At 45.4% G+C, this 15,887-nt stretch overlaps 1 protein-coding gene across 2 annotated transcripts; it reads right to left on the bottom strand.

The window, feature by feature from the left end:
* Positions 1-1,539: 1,539 nt before the first annotated feature.
* Positions 1,540-5,720, bottom strand: LOC129187756 (uncharacterized). 2 transcript variants are annotated; one of them, XM_054787419.1, is made up of 2 exons: positions 5,513-5,720; positions 1,540-3,902 (listed from the first exon to the last, which is right to left on the bottom strand). In XM_054787419.1, exons 1-2 carry the CDS (start codon positions 5,566-5,568, stop codon positions 3,140-3,142), a joined length of 819 nt encoding a protein of 272 aa, XP_054643394.1. In that variant the 5' UTR covers positions 5,569-5,720; the 3' UTR covers positions 1,540-3,139. The 2 variants fall into 2 exon arrangements, with proteins under 2 accessions (XP_054643394.1, XP_054643404.1); XM_054787429.1 differs by having other exon boundaries at positions 5,606-5,705.
* Positions 5,721-15,887: the final 10,167 nt, after the last annotated feature.

The following is a 15,887-nucleotide window of genomic DNA, read 5'->3' as shown; positions in this document are numbered from 1 at the left end:
TCAAGGATGATGTCACCGAGAGGATGAAGGCCTTTGGAGGCTTCTTGCCTGTTATGTCTACCTTGCTCTGCATGATGATGCAAGTTCTTGTGTGATGGCGCCTGCCTGTACTTGAGAAGATGGAAGAGGACACATGATCAACTCACCTTTAATTTTCTATTTATTTATGGGAGCCTGTCAGGTTAGCTTGTTGAACATCTTCATATTTACTTCAAAATTCATTTGTTCCATCCACTACGTAGGTACCGTAAATCACGGTGTATAAACCGCGCTTTTTTTCCACCTCTAAGAAGCAAAAAATCGGGGTGCGGTTTATACACGATGACAGGTCTGTGACCAGACTCGGACTGAAAAATAATATCAGACAACGCTTCTACAACGCTTCAGCGGAAGATCACTCGTACACTCGTGGAGCGGTAAAAAAAATTAATCACCGCTCGTTCACCACTGTTTAACAGAAGTTGGACCCCGTTAAGGCAACGCCGTATCCGCTCGGCCACCGCTGATGGTCCCTCCTACCGCTCCGAAAGTTTTGAGCTGCACAAAATATTACGAGCGGCCAATTTTCCGCCACGGCAAAGTTCATCACGGCTCCAACAACACCCAGTCAAAGTTTGGCGCCACTAGACGCAAGTTCGTGGACGCTTGGGTCCGCTAGGCCAGACTTTGGCTATAAATACCGGGAGACATTGACCAGAAGCGCATTTGGAAAGCCGTCTGTGGGTCAGACAGTTGCTTTGACTTTAGCGCCCTCTGCTGTACAGTTGCTGAACATGCTTGTGTATGCTTGAATAAACGTTGGAGTTTATTCACATTCACACTGAAGCAATGCAACATTATGTAATTCCCTTGCAGATGAATTGATGGACTTTCTTCTTCTTTTTGAAATTGCTTAGTACCTTTATGCATGTTGATTTGAGATGAAAGAGTTGGCAAGCATTTATGAACTAAACTTTTTTTTCCCCCACCGTGAGTCTGAAAATGGGGGTGCGGTTAATACACGGTTTATACACCGTGATTTACGGTAATACAGTTGGTGGTAAGTCCTAATAACTCTTAGGAACATACAGTGTTGATGGTGTCATGAGCTGTGGTGCTGCTCTGCTGCCCTCTTGTGTCCGTCTGTTGTAGCACACCCACCGACCCGTGGAGGGGAGCTCATGCACACCTGGAACCAATTACCTCGTGGACTATTTAAACCCTGTCTTACTAGCTTACCTGTTGCCAGGTTGTTTGGTTTGGTTTAGTTTATTTGAACATGAAGGTTCCAATGGAATACATCTCATGAATCATTTCACAGTTCCACATGTCCTAAAGGAGTAGGAAGAAGCAAAGCTTATTTAATCCTACCCCCCATCCATTCCACATCTAGTACAGTACATATTATTCACTTCCTGCTTTCCATGGAATATTATAACATATAATAATCAGTGTAATAATAAATAATAACAAAAAAACAATCATGACAGAACAATCATAGTGATGATCAAGACTCTTCTTCCTTGTATTTATTTGTATTTGTATTTTATTTGTATTTGTACTTTATTTATCCCACAGCGGGGAAATTCACTTGTTACAGCAGCAAGCAAGATACGCAAGTAAAGAATACATAGTGACTACAACATGGTTCAGGTGGTGCAGGTGTTGTAGAGCCTGACAGCGGTCGGTATGAAGGACATGCGGAACCTCTCCTTCTTACACCGTGGGTGTAACAGTCTGCTGCTGAAGGAGCTGCTAAGAGAACCCACAGTGTCATGTAGCGGGTGAGAGGTGTTGTCCATGATGGATGTCAGCTTAGCCAACATCCTTCTCTCCCCCACTTCCTCCATGGAGTCCAGAGGACCGTCCAGGACAGAGCTCGCTCTCCTGATCAGTCTATTGATCCTGCTCCTGTCCCTGTCCGTGCTGTCCCCTCTCCAGCAGCCCACAGCATAGAAGATGGCTGAGGCCACCACAGAGTCATAAAAGGTCCGTAAAAGAGTCCTGCACACACCAAAGGACCTCAGTCTCCTCAGCAGGTGGAGGCGACTCTGGCCCTTCTTGTAGAGGGCGTGGGTGTTGACGGACCAGTCCAGTTTGTTGTTAAGGTGAACACCCAGGAATTTGTAGCTGTCTACCAACTCTATGTCCGCTCCCTGGATGTTCACCGGTGTGAAGTGGGATGTTTTCCTCTGGAAGTTAATGATCATCTCCTTTGTCTTGCTGGTGTTGAGTTGCAGCTGGTTAAGCTCACTCCAGCTGACAAAGTCCCTGATGACCGTCCTGTATTCCAGATCGTTCCCCTCTGAAACCAACCCACAATGGCTGTGTCGTCGGAGAACTTCTGGATGTGACACTGTGTGGAGTTGTGTGTGAAGTCCGAGGTGTAGAGGGTGAAGAGGAAAGGGGAGAGCACCGTACCCTGAGGGGCACCTGTGCTGCAGAGTACCATGTCAGACACACAGTGACTAAGGGGCGTAGAGGATGGCTGGGATGGGGATGTGGGGGTGAAGAGTGGTGAGTTGGTAGGGGAGGGAGGGGGGGCAGACTCAAATCTGTTAAAAAACAGATTGAGTTCATCTGCCCAGATCTTGTCCCCACTGGCTTGGTTTCTCCCCACTCCTTTACCATGGCCTGTGATGGTCTGCAGGCCTCTCCAGACTTCCCTGGCATTATTCTCTTCCAGCCGCTTCTCCAGTTTCCTCCTGTAGCAGTCCTTCCCCTTCCTGATCTTATGCCGGAGTTCCCTCTGGACTCTGCACAGCTCCTCCTTGTCCCCCGAGTTGAAGACCCTTTTCTTCTTATTCAGCAGGGCCTTAATCTCAGAGGTCACCCAGGGTTTGTTGTTGGGAAAACACCGCACCAACTTGGAGGGCACAGTGTTCTCCACACAGAAGTTGATAAAGTGAGTCAGGCTGTCAACGTCACTGCCATGGGGACTGCAGAGCGCTTCCCAGTCTGTTGTCTGGAAGCAGTCTCTGAGCCTAGCACTGCTCCCCTCAGACCACTGCTTCACAGGCCTCTTCACAGGGGGTTGTCTATTCACTACTGGAGTGTAGTCTGTGACGAGATGGACGAGGTTGTGATCAGAACGACCCAGCGGGGGGAGGGGGGATGAGGTGTATGCATCCTTGATGTTTGCATACAGGAGGTCCAAAGTTTAATTGTCTCTAGTGTGGCATTTGACATACTGGGTGAAGGTGGGAAGAGCAGAGGACAGGGAAGCATGATTGAAGTCACCGGAGATGAGGAGGAGGGATTGGGGGTGCTGGTTCTGAAGTTGAGAGACGATGGTGTGGATCTGCTCTACAGCTGCAGCAGCGACCGCTGAGGGGGGGATGTACACAGTCATAGCAATAACATGTGAAAACTCCCTCGGAAGGTAGTATGGCCGCATGCTAACCACTAACAGTTCCACGTCCCTGGTGCACAGTTGCTCCTTCACACAGATGTGTCCCGGGTGGCACCATCTATCATTCACAAACACAGCGATTCCCCCTCCCTTCTTCTTACCGCTCTCCGTTGCATTCCTGTCCACTCGTACCAACTGGAATCGGTCCAGTGTGACGTGTGAATCCGGAGAAAGCTCACTCAGCCACGTCTCCGTGAAGCACATGAGGCTGCATTCCCGGTACTCCCTCTGCAGTCGGGTCAGCGTCGTTAGCTCTTCCATCTTGTTGGGGAGAGATCTTACGTTCCTCATGATGACAGACGGTAGACATGGCTTGTACCGTCTTTTCCGCTTCTTGCACTTCACTCCCGACCTGCATCCTCTTCTGCTCCTCCGCAGCTCCTTGGGGATCTCCGGCCTCTCCGTGCAGAGAGGGGGTGTGTGGCACAGGGCTAACTGCTGATCCCGGGTGTAAACAATGGAGCCTTGGTTGAATGGGGAGCCATGGCTGAAGAGGTTTCCCACAGTTGAACTGAAAAGTTCAAAGAGCATCAAGGCGCAGACTAGAAAAGTAACAATATGAACCTCCATAGCTGCACACTCGACCAAATGCGACCAAAAGAAAAAGTAAGAAGACTAAAATACTATAAAAACACTAAAAGGTGGAAGAAAAGTACAGAGCTGCTGTAACCGGCAGCCACACACACGGCGCCATTTTGAAAAAGAATGATCCTCACTAATATGTGATATTAAAAATAAAGGTTTGTATGTTGTCTATACTTGGTATTATGAATGATCCTCACTAATATGTGATATTAAAAATAAAGGTTTGTATGTTGTCTATACTTGGTATTATGAATGATCCTCACCATCTTTTTTGCAGTACAGTGAGTGAAGATTGCTTTTGTAATTATTTCCCCTTTTGTAATTATTTCCACACAATACATTAAATATGCTAATACTAAGGAACAGAGTGTGGAGTGATTTATGATCAACAACATATTTTGCTTTATTCAATATAGAGATATTTCTCACCACCTTTTGTTGTACATTTTTAATATGAGAGTTCCAACTCATTTTTTCGTCTATTATGACCCCCAGGAATTTATATTCTTTCACTCTTTCAATGTCCACTCCGTTTATTTGTATTTGATCGTACGTAAATAGCATTATTTTAGTTTTACTTAATTTCAGGGATAATCTGTTCCTGTCAAACCATGACTTTAATATGACCTTTTCATCCTTGACCTTTTTAATGATTTCTTGTGTGCTTTCCCCACAACAAAAGGCACTGGTATCATCCGCAAATAATACCAACTTTAAGTCCTTTGTTACTTTACAAATGTCGTTGATGTAGAAATTGAACAGTTTTGGTCCCAATATGGACCCCTGGGGTACTCCACACGTGGTGTATAAACTCCCAGATGTGTATTCTCCTAGCTTTACAAATTGCTTCCTGTTTGCTAGGTAGCTTTTAACCCAATTCAAAACTAATTCTCTAATTCCGTACCTTTCTAATTTTGATATTAAAATATTGTGATGAATTGTATGGAAGGCTTTTGTCAGATCCATGAATACAGCATCTTCACATCTTCTGTTGTCTATAGCAGTAGTGATTTCGTCCGTGATTTCCATCAGTGCCATAGAAGTTGGCATGTTGGCTCTGTAACCATATTGACTGCCTGCTGGTAATTCATTCTTATTAATAAATTTGTCCAACCTGTTACTAAATAGCTTCTCCATCATTTTAGAAAATTGAGGTAACAAGGAAACTGGTCGATAATTTGTAAATTGGTGTTTATCTCCTTTTTTAAAGATTGGAACCACTTTGGCTGTTTTCATTTTGCTTGGAAATATTCCTGTCTGAAATGATAAGTTACTAATCTATGTTAACGAGTATAAAATCTCATTGATGACCCTTTTCATTGTTTCCATTTCCATTCCATGACAATCAGTTGATGTTTTAGCCTTAAAATGTTTGACAATGTCAGTGATCTCCTTTTTAGTTCCAACAGTATTTAGGCTCTCTTTTTAGCTTTTACTTAAAAGATCATCAATCAGTAAATGTATTTCTATAATTATTATATAATTTATATAATTATTCAGACGGAAGCGATGGGGTTGTCACAAGAACGCACTTACGTTATCGTATAACGATAGGTCAGCACCTTCATCGGACATGTCATCACCATCATCATCAGCCGTGGTTGCCACTAGGAGGTACAATTCACTTACTTTGGAAGACATGGGCGCTAAAGCTGCATCCACTGTCCTGGAAATAGCAATCTGAACAACAGGCACACAACAACATCCACAAAACACGCACAAGACAAGGGCAACCGCAAGTGAGATTGGGACTGCCACCACGTAGGGGGTCCACTGGCCACCGTCACTCCATGAGCTGGTGTCCACACCAGAGTGCTCTTTCATCCTGGGGTTTAATGCCTTTAACCCAGAAATTGCAGGTGTCAGCGTAGCTGCTGTATCAGTGTTGTTAGGGATGTAGGTGCAGCACTGTTCACCAAACATGGAGAATGCTCCCTGTCGATGTGCTAGCAACCCATCCAGCCAATGTGGTTCTGGAAGGCCATGAGTGACGTGGATGCCAGCTGTTCTCTGCTTCAGTGTAGTTCCCAAGTCTTTGCAAGTTATAGTGAATGTAGTTGATCCTGTCTACATTTTTATTTGTCCTAATCCAAGGAAGTATAGATTAGAATCCATTAGCAATCTGATTAACCAATTTATACTCGTCAGGTACGCCCTTGGCACTCCAATAGCATCAATGTAGGTGGGATTGTCTAGTTGCATCCACTCTGGGACGGTACATTTTCAAGATTCAAGAGTTTTATTGTCATGTGCATAGTAAAACAGCAGTTATACTATGCAATGAAATTCTTATTCTGTTCATTCTCCCAAGAAAAGAAAGAAAACACAAGAAAAAGAATAAGAACATAAGAAACATATATACCAATAAATTAAGCAACAACAACAGAAGAGACATTAGTACAGATAAATAATACAAATAAATGAATGAATAAATAAATAAAAGTGCTATGAGTGTGTGTGTGTGTGTGTGTTGCGTGCGGCGTGTGTGAGTGCTTCGTTGAGAAGCCTGATGGCCTGTGGGTAAAAGCTGTTTGCCAGCCTTGTGGTCCTGGACTTCAAACTCCTGTAGCGTCTGCCTGACGGTAGGAGTGTGAATAATGAGTGTTGTGGATGTGTGCTGTCCTTGATGAGGTTGTGTGTTCTTCGTAGGACTCTAGATTTATAAATGTCTTGCAGTGAGGGGAGGACTGCCCCAACAATGTTCTGTGAGGTCTTGATCACCCGCTGGAGTGCCTTCCTATCACGTGTTGTACAGTTACCGTACCAAACAGTGATAGAGGCGGTAAGGACATTTTGTCAGGAAATAATTTGGAATTGTTATAGACCCAGTTAATAATCCATGGTGTAGGTACTGTCTTTGGCCTATGTGTTAGTGGGGTTACATTAGTGGCAACTGTGTCTGTATTTTTGAGGTTATTAGTCTGATCCCATACAAGCAGCCCTATGCCCATTATGAACATAATAGTTACCCATTCCCCTAAAAAATATGTTGCTCTTATTACCATCATTTCACAGAAAACCTTAGGAGTTCCCGCCTCTAGTAGGATTGGTGTCTTGTCATTTCTTCACTAACCGTCAGGTATTTACAGACTCTATGTGTCTGCACCCACCTTGATGTCAGAACTTTGCTCACCTTTCCTGTCGGGGTTTTCTGCAGAAAGGACCTTTTTTTTTTTTAGTTAAATGTATCCAGGTTCATCTTTCAGCCAATTTTAGGGCTGTTTTTGTTGTCAACAATACTTAGTTGGGACCTTAGCACTTGGGTTAATGCCAGTGCATCTTTTTGATGCTTTTGATGACGACCCAATCTGGTGGAACTACCTGGGTTTCCTGCTGGGAGACAGAAGAATCCTCAGCAGGTTGACATACAATATTTTGTCCTTCCAATTAGCGTCTCATATAGTCGGCGAGACTAGAGTCGTTGTTAGTTTCCCATTAGCTTTTGAAGTCCAGTAGTTTATATGGTCTTCCAAATAACATTTCGTATGGTGTTAGTCCGTTTGAAGCAGTTATATTGATGTTGACTTTTAACGACATCAAGACAGTGTGTCCATGGTCTCCCTGGTTCCTCCATACATTTTTTGAGTCTATTTTTTATTGTGTCGTTCATTCGTTCCTCTAGTCCTGCACTTTGAAGGTGGTAAGCACAATGATTTTTCAGGTTGATATGGAAAATTGTTCCTATTTTTTGTATTATCTGGTTTACAAAATGGGAGCCATTGTTACTTTAAATCACATGACATAGTGCTTTTGCCACCGTCAAGGCGTCTGGATTTTTTTTTTTTGTTGTTGCTGGGAATAGTTCTATCCCCATGGCGTCGATGTGGACCCTCAGGATCGACGCTCCCCTGAGGACGACTTCTCCTCCCACAGGACAGGCCGAAGCCCTGAGTCCCGTCTATGCCACCTGCAGCGCTGCGCCTTCCTGGGGAAGAACATAAATACATAAAAGCAACCCATTTGGGTGATATTTCAACCTCTTGTATTTAAACAATTGTTTAAACATTGTGGCAAAATGTAATGGACAGTTCCAGTTAAATAGGTCTGTGTTGCACATGAAGTCCAACCATCTGTCCGAAGTGAAATAACATGTGATAGCTCCTTGACGACATCGCTTTTAGATTTTTCATAAAGTGCTGGTATAACTTTCTGGCTAACGTGAGGACGTGATGGTATTTCGTAGCGACGTTCAAGAACTTTAATCACATACAGTCAAGGAAAAAAATGATTAGAGCATCCTTGTTTCTTCAGTTTATTGATCCATTTTAATGCCTGGGACAAATATGATGGTGATAAATAATAGTTGAATTTAAGAGCTGATATCTAGCAACTTCCATGCTTTTCTTGATAATAACCAAAATCACTTATGTTCTAACATGAATAGCGATAGCATTGTACTGACAAACAATGTCAGTCTTATGAGCGATTTTTGTTGTCATTGTTATATTTGTCCAAACAAAGGTACCTTTAGTTGTATTAGCCATTAAAATGAACGTGGTCTAATCATGTTTTCCATGACTGTACTTTAATCCAGCGCTCTCAGCAACTGAATAAGGAGGTAATATCATGGCTATAAAAACTCCAATACCGTGTGTTACTGCTTTGGCCGGTCAGAGTTGCTTGCTAGAGGTTGTTTATATGCTGAAGTTAAGGGTGTTTGCACGAAGCTGCTTTTCTTTCTTCTAGATGTAACATCATCACTGCCGGATGATGCCGTTTTAAGTTCGCTAACATGTTAGACGTGTTTCCTGCAGCATACCTGATATCCATGGAACAATGTCGACACACAACTTTGGATTTATCCACTTGCCTTTGTCCATCCATAATTCTAACAGGGAAGCTAAGGCGCTCCCAAACAGGAGACCATTGTGAGATTGGAGGGTCTTCCAGCTCAGGGTTCTCGCTTTCATTTGCCATGATGCCATTTGTCACGCCTGGCGAGCTACAAGCGTTGCTCCCCCTCAGTCAGTAGTGTTCAACACTCAGGGACATCCGTGTGGAAACTTTCCTGACTTTAGTGCTTAGCGCTTAGATCACTTTCGTAATCAATTTAATGAGAAAAATAGCAAAATATATCACTGAAATGGTACGCAAGTGGACCAAACCGAACATGCAGGACCAAAACGGTTCAATACATCCATGTGAACCGTTACACCCCTAAGACACATACATAACCCTTACCGCATCTGCATCCGCATCAAATTTTACAAGGTCTGTTTTTTATGCCACACCGGAAGTAAACGATGCAAAAATCTGACACTGTGTGTGTTTGCACTCAATTAGGAGAGTCTGTTGGGACGTCCGTGGAAATGTTGCTTTTTCATCGGCTGTATATTCATTCTTAGACATGTTAGGTAGATTACTTCTTCCTCTTCAATTTCGTATTGGCTCGGATTTATACTGAGTGTCCAACTTTAAGCCTTTCAAACTCATGGATCAGAGCTTCAGGGCAAGATAAAATGTATGTAGCATAGAAATTCACTTTAATATCTGCAGATGAAATTTTGTTTAAGTCCATCCATTTTTCTCTGCTCATGCGGGTCACGAGAGCAGCAGTCTCAGTAGGGAATTCCAGACTTCCTGGTCCCCGGCCACCTCCTCCAGCTCCACCGGGAGGACATCAAGGCGTTCCCAGGCCAGCTGTGAGACATAATCCCTCCAGCGTGTCCTAGGTCTGCCCCGGGGCTGTCTCCCGACCGGGCATGCCCAGGACACCTCACCAGGGAGGCGTCCGGACTCGATGCCCAAGCCACCTCAACTGGCTCCTCTCCATGTGAAGGAGCAGCAGCTCTACTCTGAGCTCCTCCCCCATCTCTTAGGGGGAGCCCAGCCACCCCACGGAGGAAACTCAATTCACCATCTCCTTCTCTTCAACGTTGTTTACAGCCATGCTGACAAGCTAACTGCTGATGCTGTAGCCATTAGCTTCACAACAGACATGTGTTCATTCCACCACACAAGATACATGATGTTACACGTAATGGTACCGGTGTTGGCTCATATTGGAAATTGAGAGTTGGACAATATCGGCATATCGAATATCGTCAAAAAAGCCAATATGGACATCCCAAGTTTATTCACATAAAATCTCACACAAATACACACACGTGCACGCATTCTCCTACACATACACATCATATTCTACTATTGATATGGATATCACAACTACTCACAAGCACACTCATCTCACTTATGCATAAACCCACATCACGTCCTCACTTTAGTTGGCTTAGTTCATTCAGGATTACTATGTTACACTTTGCCTATGTACAAATTAAGCATACATTTAAATGTACTGTATATACTCCCATGATTTTTACTTCCAGGTACACATACTTCACATTTGATCTTGTTTACACACACATCACCAAAAGCTAGTGTAGGATGAACTCACTGCAGTTTGTCACTTGGAATGTCAGGGGAGTTGGGTCGATAGAAAAAAGACAAAAAATGTTTAATCATTTGAAGAACACCCAAGCAGACATTGTCTTATTCCAAGAGACTCACATGTCCAAGTCAGCTGTCCATACACTTCACTCACCACAGTTCCCACACACATATTTAGCAAGTTACAACTCCAAACAGAGAGGGGTAGCTATTTTAATGAACAGGAGGGTGAATTTACACTCCACAACACTATTCCAGACACAGAAGGGAGATATATAATAATGAACATATCTGTTGATAATGTACATTTCTGCATTGCCAACATATATGGTCCGAATGTTGACGACCCCTCCTTCTTTCATGCCTTCTTTTCTTCTCTCTCTGCTAACCAAACTATGAGCGCTCCTACTAGATGCTGGAGATTAAATACATCATTACTAAAAGACTCAGATTTCCTAAAATACTTTGAAAGAGAGTGGACAATGTTTTTAGACTTCAATGACCAACCCGGTGTCTCGGCTAGTATTCTGTGGGAGGCAGCAAAAGCAGTAATGCGCGGAAAAACCATTTCATATTCATCACATAAGAAAAAGATTCAAGATTCAAGATTCAAGAGAGTTTTATTGTCATGTGCACAGGAAAACAGCAGTTATACCATGCAATGAAAATCTTATTCTGTTCATTCTCCCAAGAAAAGAAAGAAAACACAAGAAAGAATAAGAACATAAGAAACATAAACACATAAACATATATACCAATAAATTAAGCAACAACAACAGAAGAGACATTAATACAAGTAAATAATACAAATAAATAAATAAATAAATAAAGTGCTATGAGTGTGTGCGTGTGTTGCGTGCGGCGTGTGCGAGTGCTTCGTTGAGGAGCCTGATGGCCTGTGGGTAAAAGCTGTTTGCCAGCCTTGTGGTCCTGGACTTCAAACTCCTGTAGCGTCTGCCTGACGGTAGGAGTGTGAATAATGAGTGTTGTGGATGTGTGCTGTCCTTGATGAGGTTGTGTGTTCGGCGTAGGACTCTAGATTTATAAATGTCTTGCAGTGAGGGGAGGGCTGCCCCAACAATGTTCTGTGAGGTCTTGATCACCCGCTGGAGTGCCTTCCTATCACGTGTTGTACAGTTACCGTACCAAACAGTGATGGAGGCGGTAAGGACACTTTCAATAGTGCATCTGTAGAAGCAACTCAGGATTGTGGTGGGCATGCCAAATTTCCTCAGTCTTCTCAGGAAGTACAGTCTCCTTTGGGACTTCTTCAGAATTTGTTGGGTGTTGTGAGACCAGGTGAGGTCCTCGCTGATGTGTGTGCCAAGGAACTTGAAGGTTTTCACCCTCTCCACCTCAGTCTCATCAATAAACAGGGGTCTATGCGGCTCCTTTTCCCTTGTTCTTGGGTCGATGATCATCTCTTTAGTCTTATCTGTATTGAGAAGGAGATTGTTAGCACGACACCAAGCTATGAGGTCCTCCACCTCTCTTCTGTATGATGTTTCAACACCACCAGTGATCAGTCCGATGACTGTAGTGTCATCCGCAAATTTAATGATGCTGGTGTTGTTCTGGGAGGCCACGCAATCGTAGGTGAAGAGCGTGTAGAGGAGTGGACTCAGCACACACCCCTGTGGGGTCCCAGTGCTCACAATTCTTGAGCTGGATGTGCGATTGTGGACTCTGACTGACTGGGGTCTGCCTGTGAGAAAGTTAAACACCCAGTTACAGAGGGAGGGAGACAGGCCAAGTGTGAGGAGCTTATTTGTGAGTTTGTGGGGGCAGACTGTATTAAAAGCAGAGCTATAGTCTATAAATAGCATTCTGACGTATGTGTCCTGGCCCTGTAGGTGAGAAAGGGCTGTGTGGATGGCAGTGTTGACTGCATCATCCGTGGACCGGTTCTGGCGATATGCAAACTGTAGAGGGTCCACAGTTGCCGCCGGGATGCTCTTTTTGATGTGGCTCATGACTATTCTTTCAAAGCACTTCATAACAATAGGAGTGAGTGCTATAGGGCGATAGTCATTCAAGCAGGTCATGTTGCTCTTCTTGGGTACGGGCACTATGGTGGTGGACTTAAAGCAGGTCGGTACAGATGCTTGTGCAAGCGACAGGTTAAATATGTCAGCAAGCACATCAGCTAGCTCTGATGAGCAAACCCGAAGTGCAGTGCAAAAAGAAAGAGAGATTACTAGAATCAGAGTTGGAGAAAAAAATCCAAATCCTCGAAGCAGCTCATGCTGACTCACAAGATGAGCATATCCTAAGTAACCTAAGAAAACTGAAACTAGACTTAAAAGAAATTACTGACAAGAAAATTCAGTTCCAACTGCAGAGACTACGTTTGGAAAAGTTTGAGCATGGCAATAAACACGGAAAATACTTAGCTAACCAACTAAAAGTCAATAAAGAAAAAAGCTCTATCTCCTCCATTAGAAACTCAGGAGGTCACATCACTCACCTCCCGGAGGAAATTAATTCTGTCTTTAGGAGCTTTTATAAAAATCTATATACACCTCAGATTAAACCATCTCTCCCAGATATCGAAACATTTCTCAACACCATAGAATTACCAAAATTAAATGAAGAACAGGTGACAAATTTAGATGTACCCATTTCATTAATAGAACTCCATAACGCTCTACACCGGTTGCCGAATAACAAAGCACCAGGACCTGAAGGTTTCCCTGCCGAGTTTTATAAAACATTCTGGTCATTACTATCCCCGATATTTCTTAGAATGGTTTTGGAAATTAAAGACAGTTCATGCTTGCCTCCAAACATGAACTCAGCTACAATCAGTCTCCTGCTGAAACCGGATAAGGACCCAACACCACCTTCCAGTTATCGTCCAATTTCACTGATTAATGCAGATCTTAAAATAATATGCGAAGCATTAGCTATAAGGCTGGACAAAGTTACCCCTCATATAATACACCCTGATCAATCAGGATTTATCAAGGGGAGAAACTCAACTAGCAACATACGCCTCTAATCAATCTGATTGATTACTCTATCATCCATAATTTAGAAACCACAATTGTCTCATTAGATGCTGAAAAAGCATTTGACAGAGTAAACTGTAAATTTCTCTTTGCAACACTACAAAAATTTGGCTTTGGAGATTAATTTAGAACATGGATTAAAATACTATATAACACCCCGAAGGCCTCTGTTCGGACCAACAATCACATCTCTCCAGAATTTACTTTACAAAGAGGTACTAGGCAAGGGTGTCCACTCTCTCCCTCATTATTTGCTATCTCTATAGAACCTCTTGCAGCTGCAATTCAACAACATATAAATATTAAAGGGATCCACACCACAAATGTTCATCATAAGATAAGCCTTTATGCTGATGATGTATTACTCTTCCTAGATAATTCACATTCTTCACTTCGTGAATCTATCTCACTCATTAACAATTATAGCACCTTCTCAGATTACTCCATTAACTGGTCTAAATCCACAGTACTGCCGTACGGTCGTTGGTTGGCCTCCGGGGTAGGTGGGTGGGCGGGGTGCTGCATCCTGCATGTGCCGGGCGCCTACTGCTGCTGGGGGGGCCTGTGTGCGGCTGGTGGCGCTGGCTCTCCCTCGCTTCCTTTGCCTCTGGGGGTGGAGCGGGTGGGTGCGCGTGGGGGCGGGCGGCGTGGTGTTCTTCTGCGTGGCGCTGGCCGGGATCGGCGGGGGGATGCTTGCTCCGGGGTGGGGCGGTCGGGGGGTGGCTTTGGCCGGGGGCTTGGGGGTGGGGCTGGCAGGGGGCTGGCGGGCGGTCCCAGCTACCTGCTGGTGTCTGGCTGGTCTCTGCTTCCTGGCCGGCGGTTGTCTCTCTCCCTCCGGGGTTTCTCCCTTGGCGTGTTGGTGGATGGGCGGGGGGTGGAGTGGTGGCCGGTCTGCGGCGTGGCAGGGGGCGGGGCGGGGGGCCGCTCCTTTCGTGGGCCCTGTTGTGCGGTGCTTGCTTCTCTGTCCCTCCCTGGCGCCTCTGGCTTGCGTGCTTCGTGGGTGTGGCCGTGCTTCGCTCTATGTGGGGTCCGGTGCTCTTGTGGTCGTCGTGGTGTTGCTCCCTTGCCGGCCATGGTGGTATGCGGGAGGCGCGTGGGCGCGGTTCCCGCTGTCCTGGTGGCGGTCAGATCTGCCTTGGGGCGTGTGGCTGGTCCGTGGTGTTTGACGATTTGGGGGTGGCGCTGTGGACGGTACCTCCGGTGGGGCTCCGGTGTTGGGGGGGCGCTGGGGGTATCGCCTCTGGGGGGTTGGGTGGGCCGGACTGGGCATCCTGGCGGGCCAGGTAGGGCCTGTGGTGTGCCCTGCTCGGTTTGGGCGGCGTTGGGGTGTGGGGCCCATGTCCTTCCTGTGCCACTGCACCAGCTCACATATATATAGGACTTTGGGGGGTGGCCTACGGTCGGGCGTGGTTGTATTGTATTGTATTGTATTGTATGTACTTTATTTATCCCACAGCGGGGAAATTTACTTGTTACTTGTTACAGCAGCAAGCAAGCAAGACAAGTAAAGAGAACAGTAAAGTAAAGTAAAGTAAAGCATTGTGACTACAACATGGTTCAGGTGGTGCAGGTGTTGTAGAGCCTGACAGCGGTCGGTATGAAGGACCTGCGGAACCTCTCCTCCTTACACCGTGGGTGTAACAGTCTGCTGCTGAAGGAGCTGCTAAGGGAACCCACAGTGTCATGTAGCGGGTGAGAGGTGTTGTCCATGATGGATGTCAGCTTAGCCAACATCCTTCTCTCCCCCACTTCCTCCACGGAGTCCAGAGGACCGTCCAGGACAGAGCTCGCTCTCCTGATCAGTCTATTGATCCTGCTCCTGTCCCTGTCCGTGCTGCCCCCTCTCCAGCAGCCCACAGCATAGAAGATGGCTGAGGCCACCACAGAGTCATAAAAGAGTAAAAGAGTAGTAAAAGAGTCCTGCACACACCAAAGGACCTCAGTCTCCTCAGCAGGTGGAGGCGACTCTGGCCCTTCTTGTAGAGGGCGTGGGTGTTGACGGACCAGTCCAGCTTGTTGTTAAGGTGAACACCCAGGAATTTGTAGCTGTCTACCAACTCTATGTCCGCTCCCTGGATGTTCACCGGTGTGAAGTGAGGTGTTTTCCTCTGGAAGTTAATGATCATCCTTGGGGGCTCCTCTGCTCCTGCCGTGCCACTGACCTGTTGCCCCCCAATTTTAATCGCAGAGTAGGCACTTAGGGTTTGGGGGGGCTGGTCAGGTGAGGGACCCTCCGAGCGGCAGCTGTCCCCCGATTTTAATTGCATCATTAGCTATCATCCACATACACATATACACCATATACACGCACACAGATACACCCATCAGGGACACAGAGACCAGCTTTTCGTAGCTGTCCTCTTTTATTTTATGTATTTATTATTTTTTTTAATTGCATTATAGACACAATCACACCTTATTACATACACGGGTGGGGCGGGCTGGATTGGGGTGCCTCGTGCACCGCGGCGCCTGCCCGCCAGGGTCGGCAGGGTGGCCGGGGGCCTGGCCGT

Source organism: Dunckerocampus dactyliophorus, chromosome 1 (assembly GCF_027744805.1).
Source record: "Dunckerocampus dactyliophorus isolate RoL2022-P2 chromosome 1, RoL_Ddac_1.1, whole genome shotgun sequence".
In the NCBI taxonomy this organism is placed as follows: Eukaryota; Metazoa; Chordata; class Actinopteri; order Syngnathiformes; family Syngnathidae; genus Dunckerocampus; species Dunckerocampus dactyliophorus.
The sequence above is the reverse complement of the archived record's forward strand: the minus strand, read 5'-3'. Positions and strand labels throughout refer to the sequence as shown.